The sequence below is a fragment of the Lycorma delicatula genome, chromosome 1 (assembly GCF_047948215.1).
Source record: "Lycorma delicatula isolate Av1 chromosome 1, ASM4794821v1, whole genome shotgun sequence".
NCBI lineage: Eukaryota > Metazoa > Arthropoda > Insecta > Hemiptera > Fulgoridae > Lycorma > Lycorma delicatula.
The window spans coordinates 228890154-228909593 of record NC_134455.1 but is presented as its reverse complement, the minus strand read 5'-3'; the positions used below and the strand labels follow the sequence as shown (position 1 = coordinate 228909593).

The 19440-nt window shown below is 31.6% G+C and overlaps 1 protein-coding gene across 2 annotated transcripts in view; it reads left to right on the top strand.

The window, feature by feature from the left end:
* Vps13B (vacuolar protein sorting 13B) overlaps positions 1-19440 on the top strand; it is a 368739-nt gene that overhangs the window by 85913 nt on the left and 263386 nt on the right. For both annotated transcript variants that reach the window (XM_075373949.1, XM_075373942.1), the window contains exons 13-16: positions 3077-3222; positions 6634-6834; positions 9618-9765; positions 10368-10520. In XM_075373949.1, coding sequence (XP_075230064.1) covers positions 3077-3222; positions 6634-6834; positions 9618-9765; positions 10368-10520 — 648 coding nt within the window. The remainder of the gene's footprint in view (positions 1-3076; positions 3223-6633; positions 6835-9617; positions 9766-10367; positions 10521-19440) is intronic.

The following is a 19440-nucleotide window of genomic DNA, read 5'->3' as shown; positions in this document are numbered from 1 at the left end:
TATTATTATTTTAAGAATATGTTAATCCTGTTATTGTCCATATATACAACTAAACTTATTGTTATTGATTCAAATAATTCATTATAAATTGTATCTTTTATTTGTAATTGTAAAATATTATAATCGTAAAAAAGAATCATATGATTCATGTTATTATTTATAATAATTTAATTCATATAGTATATGATTTTTGGTGAGCAGTGTGTATAGACTAGGTTGCATTCATGTTTTTAAAAATTTACTGTTAATGAGATACATTAATTTTCATTTAAATTATTACTTTTAAAATATAAAGACCTTTGGCTTCAGTTGGATTCACACTTGGCTCCTGATGATTCATAGGCTCTGTACAGTTCATACAGATCCTTGCAAATGCACTCAGCTACTGTTAGCATCACTTGGCTCTTTACAGTTCACTCAGCTCCTTTCGGATACACTCGGCTCCTGATGATTCAGCGGCTCTGTACACAGTATATAAGCAAGCTCTTCACTTCATTCAGTCAGTCCTATTCAAGTCCTATTCCAATCTTTTACGAATTTACTACAAGTCTCAAGGACTCAACAAGTCTCATTATATGATATTACATTCATTAATGTAATAAATTTACATAAAGCTAATAATGTTATACATATGAATATATTTACAATTACAATAAAAATAATTATAATCACAAGATCATCAAGACTTAATTTATTTTAAGAATTAGCACAATTTTTTGACATAAAAATGATTACCAAACGCTTGTAACTGGACTAATTCCAAAATATTCATTTCATGCAGGCAATGGATTTCCAGAATGTAAAGAAAAGCATGAGATTGATCTAAATGCAAAATGTAAACAACCCACTTGTTTATATGGTACTAAGTTTCAAAGGTCAATAGTGGTTAATTAAAGATTAATAAAGAAAACTTTTAAAAATTTAATGAAGTAACTTATATATTCAGATTTTTAACAATTATAAAATGATTTCATTACCTCCATTTTTGAATGATTGATGTGTTAACAGGATGGGTATTATAATGAAGGAATTACAGTTTTCATATGACCAGACATATCCTATTTTACAATGCATTTGGAAAGTTGCTGTGCAGTATGCTTTAGAATTATGGGGTGCATACTTTTCTTTTGACACTAGGTTGGAAGCCGTGTGGGTTTGTTAGGCATTGCTGAGTAGTAAACCAAGAAGTCAGTTGTTGAGGAATTGTGATTGAACGTGTTTTATTTTGTTTCGTGTTGTTTCATTTATTGGAATCAATAATTGCAAGAAACATAATGGTTCTTTCAGTAGAGGTATGCATTTTTGTAATTGAACATTTCCTTGAAGGTGACAGGTATACTCTTTAGTGAAACACAAGTTTTCTGAAAAGTTTGCAAATACTCCTGTTCCTCACTGCATTATAGTTTGAACTCTTACAAAAAATTTCAAGCAACAGGATCTGATCAAAGTGGAAGACTACGGTAACTAAATGAACAGAAGATGTTGAATATTTCGGATGTTATGGTCGAAAGTCCATCAAAGTGTATGCCTAAGTTAGCAAAGTATCTAGATATCGGACTTACTGCCATATATAAAGCTGTAAGAAAAGAACTGAAATTTTTCTCCTACAAAGTAATGTGTGTTCAAGAACTAAAACCTACAGATCATTCCAGAAGACTAAGTATTGTCAGTGGTTTAAACATTTTATTGACCAAAATTCCAAAATTTCTCAACACTTATGTTTTTTACAGATGAAGCATGGTTTCATCTGGGAGGCTATATTAAATCACAAAATACATGACTCTGGTCAGCAACTAACTTCATTAATTATACAAACAATTTTTACATGCAACAAAAATTGGAGTCTGGGTCGGTATGAGTAGAACATCCATTATGCGTCCAATATTTTTGAAAATTATTAATAGTGATCAGTATTGTTGTACTGTTTTAACAAACTTCATTAGTCAGTTAACACAAGTGGAAATCAATCACGGCTGGTTCCGACAAGATTGTATCACAATGCACACAGCTGACAAGTCATGACTTTTTTACTAAATGAATTTGTTGAACAAATCATTTCAAGAGGTTTGTGGCATGCACGATTGCCTGATATTACTCCCTCAGATTACTTTCTGTGAGGGGCAGCAAAATAAGCAGTTCATCGCAGCAGACCTTACATGACAAACTAAAAACCACAATAATGGCGTATGTATGAGATGTTCCAGAACATCAGCTGGTTAAAGTGTTTGAAAAGAAATTGAAACGTGTGCAGTGTTGCATTGATGTTGGAGGAGATCATTTTCAACACATTTATAAACTATTTCAGTTGTTGCAATATCCGTTTCTGTAAAATAATGAAATAAAAATACAAAATAATAATTAAGAAAGTTTTGTCATTACACTTTCATAATTCCTATGCATAGCAAATTTCCAAACACCTGTATTATTAGATAATTCCATACTTACAAAACTGATTCTAAAACACAAACACTTGGAGAAAGTTATGCTGTACCTGTTGCATTATTTACACTTATTCAATTAAAATAATAGGAAGTAAATTGATCTTTATAGAAGCCTTTAATAAATCTTTTTATTGAGTACAGTTATCTATCTTTCTTAGCTTTGTCATAATTAAAACATTTTGATGCATTTTGGATATAGTCCATTTTTAAATCTCACTGTGCTGTACAATCTTTCATTTTTGCACTTGATACAAAAATTATGATGGTCTTAGCAGAGAAAAAATTTAATAATAATTAATTACTTTCATAAATATTTGATATTTTCAAGGTTAAACCAAAACTTGACAAACAGCTGAGGGCCATTGTTACCCATCAACCTTACTGTCTCTATAAATGTAGCTAGCATAGCTTTTTTAATTGAATTGCATTAATTGCAATTCAATTTATTATAATTGAATTTTATATATTATCCTATGCCATATGCCATTTTTTTATTTATGATTATATTAAAAATCTGTTAGGACATTTTATTTTGCTTTCTTTTTTAGCACGTAAGTAAAAATTAGAGTTAGCTATATTTAAGGAGTTACTTTCTTTTCTTCTTTAGCCATGATCAAGGTCTTGTGTGTTTACAGAAAAATCACAGGAGTCAGTTCAGGAAGTCAGTGTACCAGAGAATACATATATACCTCAATATATGTCTCGATATACATTATTTCATCCTGTGTTTGAGATATATCCTGCAAACCATTCCCCTGTGCAGGCTTCATGTCTTGGCCGAGTAAGTAAAAATTATGCTTTTTGCTAAAAACGTTTACTAAATGATCATATATTTTTTTTTGTCTTCTTCATCAAATGGATAGTTTTAGTTATAAAAATAATTTTTTTTTTACTCTTAATTACATTTTGGTACTTAGATTTCTTTAAAGAATTAGTTTGTGTTTTGGTGGTACTACGTATTTATATTTGAAAAATACCAATGAAATATTGTAAAAATTCAAGAAATTAGTTTGGCTGATCTTCAGGATTATTATAAAAAAAGAAGATTTTGACAGACAAAATTATATAAAATTCTAAACTTTTTTTTTTACTAAATTGCTGATATACTACTGCAAGTAATTACTAAAAATGTATCAAATTTGTTGTTAAATGTTTTGTGTATGTACACTACGAGTATCTGCTGATTGTGAATAGGACATGAGAGTTATTCACGGATACCTGATGTCAGCAGAAAATGCACTGATATGCATATAATGCAAGTGTCGCTTGACTGTGTACCATGTCCTTGTGGAATGCATGTTATGCGGCCTTCCATCGTAAATTTAATTGTCCAGGAATTTTTGACAAATCTTGGGCAATAATAAAAAAGTTTTGGGCCGGGTGTTTTCATTTCTCCAAAGTGTTGCATTTTACATATCCTTCTTAATAGTGTTGTTAAATTTTTTTTACAGTATTGTATGCTTTCGTGTTTAAAATTTTAGTTTAAGTCTTTTGTTTTGTCTTAGTTTATAATATTTTAGTTTAAGTTTTAATTTTATTTTTAAATTTTTACTAAGTTTTTATTTTGTTTTAATTTTTGTTATTGTTTTATTAGATTTTATATTTCATATTTTTGTTTTCCGGGCGCGATGTTAACAAAAATATTTTGCTCCAAAAAAAAAAATAACAATTCTAATATTTGTGTCATCATAAAACATTTTATAGGATTAATTCCTGTACATTTCATATCAAAATATAAAATATAAAATTGTATAGCAGATTAAGGTTAAATTCCTTATTGTCTACTGTTATTCTACTTTAATTTCTACTCTAATTTTTAATTTCTGATAATATAAACTTTAACAATTATTAGATTTACTCATAATCTTTTAATGATCCTCATGTTTTCATTCCTAAAATTAATATTTAATTTTTAATAGATGATGAGCATAATGTTGATATCGTATCTAACTATCGCAAAACATAAATGTATGATAGAATGAATTAATCTATTGAACTTTTTTAATGTAGAATGCTAGTCTGCTAATGTAGCCTTCCTGGCAGAGGTTAGACCTATCTCAAGGACTCAGCACACTACCTATAAAAGCATGTGTTTCCTCTTCATCCATACTGCCATGGGGAAATCATGCCTGATCTTTATTAAAGATCAAGGCATAAAATTCAAGGCCCATAAAGTTGCAGCACCTCTATGTTCACCATCTGGGACTGGTTGTGTAGTGAGGATCATTACTTAAAGAAACTGAGTTTATTTGATACTTCTTGTGCCACAAGTCCTTTACATGAATCACAACTGTAAGAAAGACTGTAAAAAGCATAGAGCAGCAGATTAATGTTTCCTTCTCAACAGATGTGTTGGTTTATGAACATAACTACTCAATTAAGGAAACATTTAAATAAAAACTTATATGTATAAAAAGAACGAAGTAAATTTATACTTAATCAAGTTTTATAATTTATATATTAAGTGTTGAAAGTTATGGTTAAGGTATGATTTGCTGTTTGTTTTACATAAGCAGACACTGATTGAACACTGTATCTGACATAAACGAATATTGTTCGTTTGTTCTAGTTTATGCTTTGTATAGACTTTTTAAGTATAGGGTTTTGAAAACTTTTAAAAGTAGTGGAGGCTGGAAATATTCTTCATATAGTTTGTTGTGCAGTGCAGTTAGAAATTCTCAAACAAGTTATTGTAATATTTCTTAAATTACAACTTTATTTCAGTCAATTATATAAACTTAATAAATTATTTGTAATTTCTATTTATATTGGTAAATGTGTTTAATTGAAAAAAAAAAATTGTTAAATAAATGTAACTTTACATAAAGTAACATGAAGAGAAAATTCTGTACTTCTCTAAGCCATATCTTGAGTGATAAGAAATTAAAAAAAACAAAACAAAAAACTGACCTTTTGTATTTTAATGCCTTTATTTTTGCTCTAGTAGAAGTTTATTCCTGAAGAAATCTATGTGTTCAAGTAATGGTTTCATTAATAGTCTACTTGAATTAATTTTGTTTAAATACCTAGTTAATTTTGTTAATTCAAACTGATTAGAATTATCTGAAATTAATAGATTATGAGAATGAAAGTAATTTTTTATCACTTGAGAACACTAAAAAACTTAATTTTTAAAATATTTTAATGGTGTAAACTAGAGTTGCATTATAATTAAGTAAAATAAAAGTAGTACTGGATGTTAATTCTTTCATAGTTAATTATAAAATAATTAAAAACTAAAAATTTTTGATGTAATTAACTTTTATCCGTTTTTAATAGCTGGTGAATTTGTTGTTATGGATCACAAGAATGTTTTTTTTTTTGGTTTTTAATGGATATTATTATTATCATCATCATCATAAGAATGCTTTTGTTATTATTTTTATATTATAAATGCACAAAGAATAACATAATGGTTACTAATAATTTATTATTTTTATAAAATAAAAATATTCAAATTGATCTTGGTTTATCTTACATTCAAGGTTGCAAATTGTTGAATCATGTATAAAAAGTATGGATACTAAAGTCTTTTATTTTATAAAGTTTAAATAAATTCAAGGCTATATATACTATTTATATCAGGCATAAAAGATTCTGATAATAGAACAAATACACATGCTAATTAAATGCTACTGATGCATAACCACAAATATGATGAAGTTTATAAAGCATAGAAATGTTACATTGTGTATGCTGTCACAGAAGAGACAGCACTAATGTTTTATGTTCGTGAAGTATCGCTGTAACTACACTGCCTTATTAAGAAAAATCATTGAAAATTAGGTGTTTATTTGTATTGGCTTCTGAAATTAATACTATGTATTTTTGTTAAATTAAAGCAGTAGAATGTACTATAGAGTACTGTTATATTATGGCTGTTTTTGTTTCTGGGAAATTGGTTTTCAACAATAACTTTTGTTGAAATGGTTTTTAAAAAGCTGTAAGACAGTATTTCTTCTTCTTGCACAATGCAGCAAATGTTACAGTATCAAAAGTTAAGGAATTGTTAAGTATATATTATAGTTTTTTCTGTGTATGTACATTGTGAGAGACTTTTTATTAGAATATAATAAAACTGAAACACATGTAAACATTTAAATTAATCTTGTTTAAGAAAATAACGTGGAATTTAAGAGTATTTGTAGTAATTGCTCTAAAATTATTATAAACAATGTAAATTTCTCTCTAGAAATTGTCAAGATCACAGAAGCGTGCTCAGCAAGCCAGCAGTTCTGTTCTTCCTTCTGCTTGTATTATTGTTGAATGGAGCTGTTTGGATGCTAAGCTGACACGTCCTCTGAATCCTGATAAGGTGCAATCATTATCAGCATTGCCTAGTACTGCTCTAAAGGAACTTATTTCAGATGCAGAAACAAGATTATCTTTAAAGGTATGTTATATTATAGAACAATCTTTGTATAGGATGGATTTTTTATTTCTGAGTTTTTTTTTTTTGAGTTTCCTGAGATCAAAAGTACTTATATTGTTTGGTTACTAGATTTTTTATATGTATGAATGCATGCATGTGTATGTGGACAAACACATACATGGGTGCACATGTGTTTATGTATTATTTCATTTGATTTTATATCTGAAAAACAAATTACCCTAGAATTGTGAAATCTGTTGTGGTTACAAGTGTATCAGAAGATATTGAAACTGTTGAATCTGATATAAGGCGCTCAATACTTTAAAGATAGAAGATGGTGAAAATTTTACTGGTATGTGAACGGTGAAAATTTTACTGGTATGTGAACACACAGCTTATATAATTACATAATTGGAAATATTATTTGAAGTAATACAATTTGATTTAAAAACTCTTCAACCAAAACCCTTAATCTGAAAAATTTTATTTTTAATGGATTTTTTAAAACTTTTAACTATTTTAATGTATCAACTTCCTAAACTTGTCTTTAACAGTTTTTTAAATTATCTTCTCTAACTTATATGTTTTCTGAATAGTATAGATGTTTGTCTTGTAACATTTAAGGGTGCAATGCTTCCTTACCTTTTCATATTTTGTATTATCTTAGATTCTAGTTTTATCTATAAAAATTTAAACCGCTGACTTATTGTTCAGCTACCAGACAGAAATCGTTCTTGGTTTGATTGATAGGTAGGTAGTTTCTGCAAGTTCATTGTCATCAAGGATGCACTTTCTCTGCTATGGCATCTTCAGCATGTACTTGGTAGGATCAGCTATATACCCAGAGAACCAGAAATAGGTAAAAAGGGCTTAAGAATAATGAACAGTGAAAAAGAATGTTGAACTTTTAGAAAAATGATGGTATGGATATAAACCTGCCCCCAGAAGAAATTTCTAGGTCACTTTCAGGCAGAACTTTCTAACCTGTCCACAATCCTTCAGGAGATTGTGTATTTTTACTTAGGGAACAGGACATTACATCAAGTTTGTGTTGACCAGTTAAAATGTTTGCTGCAGCAAAATAAATGTTTCTTCCTCCAAAAATTAAACTGTGATCAAAGAACTGATATAGGGTTCCTAAAGGCGTAGTAGGTGACAATCACAAGGTTGTGTGGCTTGCGGAAGTATCCTAATGAATTATTATTGGTTAATTCTATCCCCCAGTGGAGGTTACTCACCCTTAAAAATAGCAATACTATAAACTTTTTAAATTTTTACTCTTCCAGCATATGGATTAACAATCTCAACCCCACCTGTTCATACATGTACTCTTTTTATTCTTATTTATTATCTATTATATATTACTCTTATCTACTTATACTCATTTCCTTTTTTATATACAATTAATATATTGCTTTTGAGAATGTCAGAAGTGCTTCATGTTTTTTTTTTCTATTAGGAAAAAGGAATACATTTACAATTATTCTTATATCAAGAAAATAGCTGAGAAATTAGGGTAATTTAGTTCTACCTAAACAGAGGAAGAAATATTTGTAACATTCTATTTGTAATGTTGTGTATATGATTTTTAATTATTTACCAGGATGCACAGTATCGGACATAATTTAAATAGGAAATATTGAATGATTGGTTCACTTCATTATGAAAATACTGAGATGATTTTTTTTTTGTAATATGTGTTCATATTCTTTCCCTGATCATCCATTATCTTCTGCATCAATGATTAATCATAGAACATTACCTTAATCTCCTCCTTCACCACGTTCCTCCATAACACTTGGATATTCTTTTTAACTTTTTAAATTAAGTTTTCATTCAGATAACTTTGTAAGGGAACAGTTTTCTTGTCCTACCATTGGGCTAGGAGTATGAAACCTCATTCCTAAAATTGAGTTTTTTTCTAACTGCTTTAAATTAATACTTGAATACTAATTTTTTTTTTCTAATGGAACATCATCAGGGAAGAATAACCTTTACCAAAGAGGTTGATGGTAAATTAATTTTTTTTTTTTTGGAGAGTTCAAAATATTGTCACTTGAGGTGTATTTTATGATATAAGAGAGAGTACATTATCGCAGGATTTAATTTATTTTTTTTTTATGTTACTTTTAATAGTTTTTCAGACTATTATGGGATTTTTTTTACCGAGAAAAAAAGAAGGTAGGAGGGAGAGAAAGATATGGAGAAAAAAATATTAATAATTTTTTTTCAGTTTTGTCAATTTTTATAAGTGGAGAGTTAAACCTTAAGGTCTATATAAATAATGGTCAGGTTCTGCTATATTGCTGTCAGATAGATAATATATTGCTATATTACTTGTCATATTAGTTGAAAGTGACATCTTGTGTATGTTCTGATGAATGGAATATGTTTTGTTAGACATTAAAGGTCTCATATTCAGTTTCTTGTTTACTCAATGATAATGAATTAGAAAATCTCTTATATTGAAAACATAACTTGTGTATTTAGAGGTTTATCAGCCGGGTTGATTTCTTGTATTCATTTTTTTAATTTATATTCTGGTATAAATGTGTTTAATTATCATTGTTAGCTGATAGCCTTAACCTCCATAATTACATTCCTGTTGGTCTACCTGAATATGTTTTATTTTTATTGTTAAAAATACAGTGTGAGATACTTCTACAGTTATTTCTGTATTACTGATTTAGGCAGGCAATAAATGTTTCAATGGCAACACATACATGAAATTAATCTTTTAAAATTTTATGTTACCTTTAATTGTTAATTCCTACATCAAGATAAAGTAATATTGATTTTTACAGGTTGTTGGGGTGTGCTTTAAAATGCAGTTACCATCTGTGCCACATATGAAGGTGCTTGAACTATCTAGCTTCTCATTGGATTGGACTAATCAGGAGCTTATACCTTCACCAGTATCAAATGTTCTTACAAAAATGGAGAGCCAAATTGGTGAGTACTGAAACTAGTTTACAGTTGTTAGATGCCTTCAAAATAGAAGCAGTTTTTCAACTCAGTGCTTACTTTTACCAATTTAATCAACATAATGTAAAATTATTAGCAGAATATGAACTTAAGCATAATAAAAACTGTATTTTAGACTGCTTGAAAAGTCTTTTGGTATACATTTCTTCTTTTTTTTACATTATTGTAGATTGATATATTTGATTTTTCCATTTTTGTTTATAAAAATAGCAGCTGGCAAGAAAATAGGTATATTTTATTGAAGTCATTTTCATTTATTGGCTGTAGTAGAAGAAAAGAAAATCACGTTGTTATTAGTTTGGTTTGTCAGCTCATGTTGTAACTTTTGGAATTTACAACTACGAATATATTGTTTTCCATAATGTCATAATTATAGAATTTTGTTCATTCTATTTATTGACTCTCTCTACAAAATGAAATCTCTGTTGGTGATTTCAATTTCAAGGGGAATGATTTAAGATATTTGATATTAATCTGTTTTGTATGTTTGTATGTGTAATTATCCTTATTTGTAGAATAAACTATATTTCTGATGTAAGATTTTGCAATTTTTTTTATTAATGTTTCAGAACAGCTGACCCTAACTTCATCTAAACCAAAACTTTTACTTCTCATTGAGATTTTAAATTCACTAATTATGAGCAATAACAAGCAGAGATATCAAACCAGTTATGAGACATTGTTTAATACTTCACTTATACAGGATGCTGCTGCTACAATTGGTTTGTATTACATGATCTTCACTTAAGAGATTATTGAATTGTTCATTAGTTCTGATTCGCATATATTAATTAGTTGTTTGCCAATTAAAGTAGAGCTCTAAGAATTTTTACTACTTAAAACAGTTTAATATTTAACAGTTTGTACAGTGAAGAAAGCTCTCACCAAAGTAATTGTCAAAAACCAGAAGAATAATTTCTACATAAGTGAGTAAAATATCCTGTAGTGAGAAAAATGTTCATTTAAGATAAAATGAAATAATTTACCTAAAAAATATAATTTTCATTGCTTTGAATAGTTGATTTTTTTGCCATAATTTTTAGCATATGCTTTGTATTTATAGTAGCAAGCAGTCAGTTACTAACCTACCCTTGTTACAGCTATATACATACTATACTGTATACTTATTATATTTATACTCTATACTATACTGTATATTTATTAAAGTAAAAAAAAAAAAATTTTTTAAACTGATAAAAAATCCAATGAAAAAAGATTTTTACACCGCTTTTAAAATTAGCTTTTTTGGTTCACTAAAAGCCATCATTATTAATTAATTATTAATTTCTTACAGATTATTATCGCAGTAATTTTGCATCCCTCTACTTGAGAAGATCTGGTTAGCCAAATCTTTCTATAGATATTTTCCTTGCAGTGTTTATTTAGAGCAAAGCTTCACTTACCAAAATTGATTTGTTGTGTGGGATAGACATTTTTTTACGATAATGTTGATGCTGTATGTATTGTAGTAATTTCTGAAAAGGAATAATTAAACTTTATGCTTGGTGTTTAATTGTGGGGCTTGTTGAAACTTTGTGATAGACAGATGTCATTATGATCAGGTTATGGGTCTGAAGAATCCTGGTCAGGCTGGAGATTTATTTATCACATAGTACAAAATTATGAATTGAATAATGAATTTCCAACATAAGTTTTTTGCTTATCTGGTGAAGTGGTTAACCTCCACAACTAAAAGAGTTCCTTTAATATTTAATGAGTAAATCATACATTTAGTACTCTTATCTTTTTCGCTGGATGCAGAGAATCTGTGAGTATCTTATTTAAAATTTTTTTTTTTTAGGTAATTAAGGGTAACGCTCTTAAATATTTCAGCTGTGTGTGGGCCATAATAAAAAAGCCATGAAATGTCAGTGTTTTAAATCTTTCATCTTAATTGATAATGTTTGAAAAAGAATGCAAAATTTTACTCATTGTACTAGAATGTTAGTTCAAATACTGTGATGATTTCTCTATGATTGAACTATAAACATATACTGATTGTAAACTAATAAAAATGTAAACATTCTAATTAAAATTTATGCATGTTAAAGTTAATTATATTTTTTTAATAACTTATAGACTATTATTTAGTAAGACTAATTACTAAATATTTTAATATGTCAAATTAGACGAACACAAGATCAACTTTTTTGGTCTTTCTCCAAGAACCCATTAACATAATTAAACAAATTTTAATTCAGATATTTTTAGATTTAAAAAAAAAAATCTTATCAATATTTAAACAAAAATTATGAAAATATTGAAAAGTTTTAAACTGAATAGAAGTAGCCATATTTCTAAATAAACTAACCTTGATATTTCAGAAAGTAACTTAATTAATAAATCAAATGCAGTTTATAATAAATCTTATGGTTATTTTATAAAATTAGGGCCTGTTTTTCTTGGAAATTTAGTAATTAAGCGTATAGAGGTCTTAAGCTATTGATTTCTAAATGTGGCTATTTTTATGAAATACTTAATAATGAACTGAATAATTTTATTAAGTGTGCTCCAAATCATCATGTGGTTGGAATGGTATACCCTGTAGAAATCCTTTAAAATTTAGCCTTTAAAATCTGTTGTGAGGTTTTTGTCTCTTATTTGTTAATCGATTTCTTAATAAGTATCAGTTACTTTAATAACTATCTTAAACTTACTAATGTTGTGATTATTTAAAAACAAGGATGATAAGTTGAAGTTAGTCAGTTATAAACAGTTTCATTAACTTCAGAAGTAATTCATAAAATGCTATTATTAAATAAATACCTTAAATAAATATCTATTTATTAAAGTATTTTAATTATTTTATTATTTTTCTTGTTGTAATAATTCATTCTAATCACTGAATTTATTTTGTTATTATCAAACATTCATTGGACTTACTTATTTTTTTTATTATTTATTTCTGTTAATTATGAGTTTAAAATAATCACTAGATGTTTTTAATTGTAATAATTACAATTGGTGGTTACAATACGTAAATCAGGAGTCAGCTACGCAGATTTATTAAAACAAGTTAAAGGTAGCATAGGTGAGGACACATCAGATATATTTTATCAGCTAAGAAAGGACGTGTGGATACTATGAAAATTAGAGTGAGAGAGTCCTCAAACAAAAGAGATGACGTAGTTAAGCATCTAGGAACCCAAGTAGAAAACACAATAGTGGATGAACGATTCCAAGACTTACGTAGGACAATTTTTCATGTCAAAGATTTAGATATAGGTGCGACTGCAGAAGAAGTGGAAACTGCAATCAAGAGAGAAGTTTGAAATGATGTTCCGGTCCGAGTGTCACCACTAAGACCAGCTTATGGTGAGATCCAGAGGGTGATGGTTTTTCTTCTGGCTAGTGACTCTAAGATGCTAGTGAGCAAAGAAGATCGAATACGGATTGGCTGGCACTCCTGTAAGATTGAACAGCGTACAGATGAAATCAAATGCTATAGGTGCTTAAACTTCGAAAACATGGCTACAGAGTGTTCAAGACCAAATCGCTTGAAATTATGTTATAATTGTGGGGGTGAAGGACACCAGAATCCAGCTGATGTCTGGATTGTAGAGAGAAGGGACATCGGACCGGAACATCCTCATTTATCATGAAATGCATTCAGATAAATGTGAACCAAAGACTGCCAATAAATGTCCGCGATTTGGCATGGGTATCAGCGGTTTGAAAAGATGTTGATTTCATCCTGTTCACAGAGCTAAACCAAAGATTGGTCACTACTGGAGACTAGCACGTTGATGAGGAGGGAGATTCTGCAGTGTGGATGGTCTTCAATCACTTTACAATTTGAGATATAAAGGTTGGAAGTAATTTTGTTGTCGTGACATTAATGTCGTGTTTGCTGATTAGTGGGTATGTTACACTTAATTGTGATGATGTTCGCTTTGAGGAATACTTGATCGATTTGAAGAGATGATATAAGGTGACTGGTGGTCCTGGCGGGTGACTTCAATGCCGAGTGCGTCAAATGAGGTCGACCTGCCAAGGTTACAAATTGGCGACGGTATTGGGTACATTGGATATGGTCACAATAAATACACCTGGCATTAAGACATTCGTTGGCAGAGGGGCTGGTTCAACTGTGGACATAACAGCAATTTCGAAGAGGCTGTTGCCAAGACTGGTCTACTGGAAGGTACTTGAAGAAGATTTCTCTAGCGATCATTGTGTGATCCAGTTTAATATCCAATATGGCAGATAAAAAGATATAATTGGAAGCCAATGGAGACACAAATTGCAGCCTTTTCGGAAGCAGTGAGCACCAAATTGGAGGCCAGACAAGATTGGACCCAGAAGACTTTTTGCAGTGTTTAATAGATGAAAATGACAAACTTAGACCACACCTCAATCCAAGGCGACGAAAAGTATATTGGTGGTTTCGAGATTTCACAGACTTACGAAAAGCAATACTTGTGGCCTGTGATAAACTACAGCGAGTGAGAAGACAAAGGCCAAAAGAAGCAGAACTTGCATTTAAAAATGCCAGGAACACTCTTTGGTTATTAAAACCGCTAAGCATGAAGCATGGAAAAAATCTGTAAAAGCTAAATGAAGATCCTTGGGGAAGGGCGTACTGGGATTGATGAAAAGATTTGGCGTGCTCCTCCCCCTGTTAACTAGAGGGCAGACTCAAAGAGCCATCTGGGAGCTTTTCATAACTGAGGAAGTCAATCAGTCGAATACTACATGTAATGAGACAAGAAGATTTAGCATGAGCGAGCTTTTGTGGGTGATCTCTCAGATGAATATTAATAACAGCCCGGGTCCTGATGGAGTACTGGGAAGGTTGCTAAAGGGGCAGACTGTGACACACCCTTGGCTTGTTATGACAGCACTTAATAAAGCCCTTGGGTGCAGTAACTTTCCGGTTTCTTGGAAGCAGGGACAGCTTCTACTAATTCTGAAGCCGACTATAGACGGTCAAGCTCGAACCTATTAACCTATATGTTTGTTGCCTACACTTGGCAAATTATACGAAGGGCTCCTTGCTGAACGGGTCTAGAATTAGAGACATCAGCTGGCCTTTTAACGTTGCAGTTTGGTTATGAACGGTTGATGCACTATGTAAGGTAAAAAACTGGGTTGATCCGTGTAGGGCAGACGTTGGCACACGGAGGACCAGGAAGATTCCATATACACAATGCCTTCAACAACTTATGTGGACGGCCATTATGAATGAATTAGAATGAAGAAGCCCTTATCTCAGAGCGGTGATTAATAGTTATTTACATGAGAGGGTGGTGCTGACAGAAACTGAAGATGGAGAGGTACGGTTTGTAATGCAAGGGGGTGTGCCCCAAGGTTCTGTGTTAAGCCCGTTGCTCTGGAACATCACATTTGCTGGGATGTTGGGACTCGAATTCCCTGGCAACATATCTTTAATCGGATACGCTGACAATTTGGCTTTGTTAGCTTCCGGCCAGTCAAAAGAAGAAGTGGAAAGAGCAGCCAACTTGGCAATTAGAAGAATAAGCATTTGGCTCCGATCCAACGGATTACAGCTTTCTCCCCAAAAAAACACAAGTAATGACGGTGGTGAGGCAAAAAAAATATGCCATATTAGAATTGATGTGGATGCAGTCCAAATAGGCACGATGCTGCTAGTTTAGTATTTGAGCATTTGGTTTGCGTAGAATGGTTTGTTTAATAAACAACTTCAAGAAGTTATAAACAAAGCAGAAAAGGCCATTAACTCCCTCAGGCATTTGATGGGGTCTAAATGGAAGCCAAGGGTTATTGTGTTACCCAGCTTCTTTCTGGTCATGGGGAATATAGAGCGTACTTGCACAGATTTGGGCGAAGAGAACTGCCCAATTGTATATATTGCGGATTGATAGATTCGCCCCATCATACCTTTACGAGTGTTACAGATTGGAAAGACTCAAGCAAAGACATGGCCTGGGATGGATTGCTCTTGAAACCACTGTGCCATACATGTTACAAGCATTGGAGAATGGGAATCATATGAAACACTGGTTATGGAAATAATACAGCAGAAGGAAATTGAATAGTGAGAGTGGCAAATGGTCTGAAAAAAAGCAAGACGAGTTCTGGTGGCGGGGGCAGGATCTGGGAACAGCATAGCTGGGCTCAGCCTCTCCCGCCTCAAAGCTTGAGGAGGCAAACAAAGTTAATTAAAAACTGAGTCCTGCCTTGTGGGGTGGGGACCCTGGAAACGACATACCTGAGCCTGGGTTCATCGCTGTCCTGTCAGTTAGAGGCAGGCTAATGATGGTAAAATATCCAGAACTGGTGGGCCGACCTGCTGTGCCGGCAAGTGGGAAGGTTCATTAGAGTCACAGGATACCCCTCTGGGTTGAGTTAGTATTCACATGCTTGATTGCAGGACTAACCCAGGGGAACAGAGGGGGAAAAAGTTGTAATAATTACAATTTTAAAATTACATGATACATTTATTTACTAATTTTTATGGATTATTTCAATAAAAAAAATGTATTTAAAGGTGACACAATGGTTATTGGAAAGAGCTCCCGTGAAAGGTATTTTATTTTTGTTTATGCTGAGTGAATTTTTTATAATTTTCTTTTAAAACATAACAAATTTTGCACATTATAAAGTGGCTTTAAAGTTTCCTGCGTGAAGCATTATGTCAGAAGATTGTAACAAGTGCAATTATTTTTTCTAACAAAAACAGTATTATTATTGTTGAATTTCTATTGTGTTTTATAAATGAAAGCATAATAATAAACCACAAATGGTATTTCAGTAGTTATAATAAATCTCAAAAAAGGAAAAAAATTCCAAAGACAGCCTTTGATTTATTTCATTTAAACGATGCTTCTAATTCAAATTTTTATCCATTATTGCTTTAAAAATTTAGTGGAATTGCATTTTTTAATTAAATTTATTAATCTTTAAATTAGGACTTTATGAGTGCTGAATTGTACAACATTTGTTTTATAAAAATTTGCATTTGAGATTATTAAAGATATTAAGAAGATATGGTTAAAGTTCTTTTAATTACTAAAAACAGTAAGTACATGAACCATTAATGAAGCCATAGCATGAAGGTACAGAATAAGTAATTTGTTGTAAATGTCTTTCCACTGTTGTATTAGTGTTTATGTTTAATAATGAGATTCATTAATCTGGTGTTATTGGAAAACAAGACAAACAGCCTTTGCCTATCCAACAACAGTCGTCTAGAAAAATTGTTTTCTTTATCTACAGTTGTTTAAATGTGGTGGAGATTCCTTCGTTTAGATCGCTGGTGGGGACTATTAAGGAAGGGGTCACCAGAAAATAAAAATATAACATTGTATAAGTCGGAGCATAGAATGTTAAAAGTCTAAAAAAGGTTGGTAGGTTAGAAAATTAAAAAGAGGGAAAAAGATAGGTTAAATGTAGATGTAGTAGGAATTAACGAGGGTTGGTGGGAAGAGGAAAACAACTTTTGGTCAGGTGATTTTAACTCAGCTTCAAATAAAGGGTAGGCAGGAGTGGGTTTTGTAATGAACAAGAAGATAAGAGAGTGTGAGAATTTCAAATGCATAGTGATAGAATCATTGTAATAAGGATAAAATCAAAACCTAAACCAACAACAATTGTTAACGTCTGTATGTTAATCATAGGTACTCGTAGGCACAAGTACCTATGATGATGAGGTACTGTGAGCACACGAAGAAATTGATGAAGAAATTAAACTCATAAAAGGTTTGAAAATTTAATAATAGTTGGAAATTGGAATGGAAGCATTGGAAAAGGCAAGGAAGGAAATATTGTGGGTGAATTCAGGCTGGGCAAAAGGATTGAAAGAGGGGACTGACTTACTGAGTTTTGCACAACATATAATTTAGTAATTGCCAAACCCAATTTAAAAATCATAATAGAAGAATATACACATGGAAAAAGCCAGGTGATACTGCAATATATAATCAGATAGATTATATAATGGTTAAGATTAAATCTACCCATCGACTGCAGATTGTATCCAGAAGCAGATATTGATAGCAACCATATTTTAATGATATTGAAATGCAGATTAGAGTTTAAAAATCTGAAAAAAAAAGTTGTCAGATGAATCTGTGAAATTTAGAGAAGCTTGAGGAAAAGGAGTAAGAAAGTTTTTGAGGATGACATCGCAAGTGGTCTGAGTAAAAAAGAGAAGGTAGAAAATATAGAAGAAGAATGAAGAATGCTAAAAAGAAATTCTTAAATCAGCAGACATGAACTTTGGCAGAACAAAGAGAACTGGTAGAAAACCGTGGATATCAGAGGATATATTGCAGCTGATGGATGAACATAGAAAGTATAAGAATGGTAGTGATGAAGAAGGTAAAAGAACCTATCAACAATTAAGAAATACTATAAACAGGAAGTGCTAATTAGCGAAAGAAGAGTAGATAAAGAAAAGTGTTCAGAAGTGAAAAGAGAAATGATTTTTGGTAAAATAGACGGAGTATACAGGAGAGTTAAGGAGAATTTTGTGGTACATAAGTTAAAATTTAATAATGTGTTAAACAAAGATTGTACATCGATTTATATATGAAAGAAAAGGTTGATAGGTGGGTGGAATATACTGAAGAGCTATATGAAGGAAATGAATTGGGAACTGGTGTTATAGAGAAAGAAGAGGAAGTTGAAGAGGATGAAAAGGGAGTTACAATACTGATATCTGAATTTAATAGAAAATTAAAGGATTTGAATTGCAGAAAGGCTCCTGGAATAGACTGGATACTTGCAGAATTACTATGCAGTGCAGGTGAGGAAGCGATCGATCGGATGTTTTTGAAGTGGGTTGTACTCGGGTGTTCGTGGTGGGAGGGGCACGTGGCTGGTGTCTGACGTTTCCTTTGTTCATAGCATTTACATTTTAGTCGTTGAGATGGAGCCGTGGACGTTAGACCAACGCCTGTACGCGTATGACAGTTTTGTGCGAAATGACGAATTCGTAACTGCTGTTCAGCGAGATTTTCGCCGTCAGTTTAATATCCATCGTAATGCAAGTATCCTTTCTCATAACACAATATTGCGATGGGTAAACAACCTTCGAACAAGTGGTACAATATTGAAGAAAAAACCACCGGTTCCCCGACAAACAGGTAGCACTCCGAAGAACATCAAACGAGTAAGGGAAGCCATTGTCAGAAGCCCACGCCGCTCTATTCAGAAGCATTCAGCAGCGCTTCAAATGATCACAAGTACGGTAAGACGAATTCTGCATACAGACCTGCATTTCCATCCTTACAAGATAGCCGTCTTGCAGCAGTTAAACGAGCAAGATTTCACGCAGCGATTACAATTTTGTCGACAAATGCTTACCATTTTTGAAGAAAATGAAAATTTGTTATTGTTAATGAGTGACGAAGCCCATTTTCATCTGAATGGCTTCGTCAACAAACAGAATTGCCGGTATTAGGCAGAAAGAAACCCACATCAGCTTCACGAGAGACCATTTTCATAGCCTAAAGGTGACTGTCTGGTGTGCAATAGGAAAGGTTTGGTGTTATTGGACCATATTTTTTTGAAGAAAATGACGCTGCCGTAACTGTAACAGCTGATCGTTACATTGTAATGTTGAATATGTTTTTCATCCCTGAGTTACGAAACCGGGGAATCGATTTTCAAAATGTGTTATTCCAGCAGGATGGAGCTACAGTGAGGGCAACGATG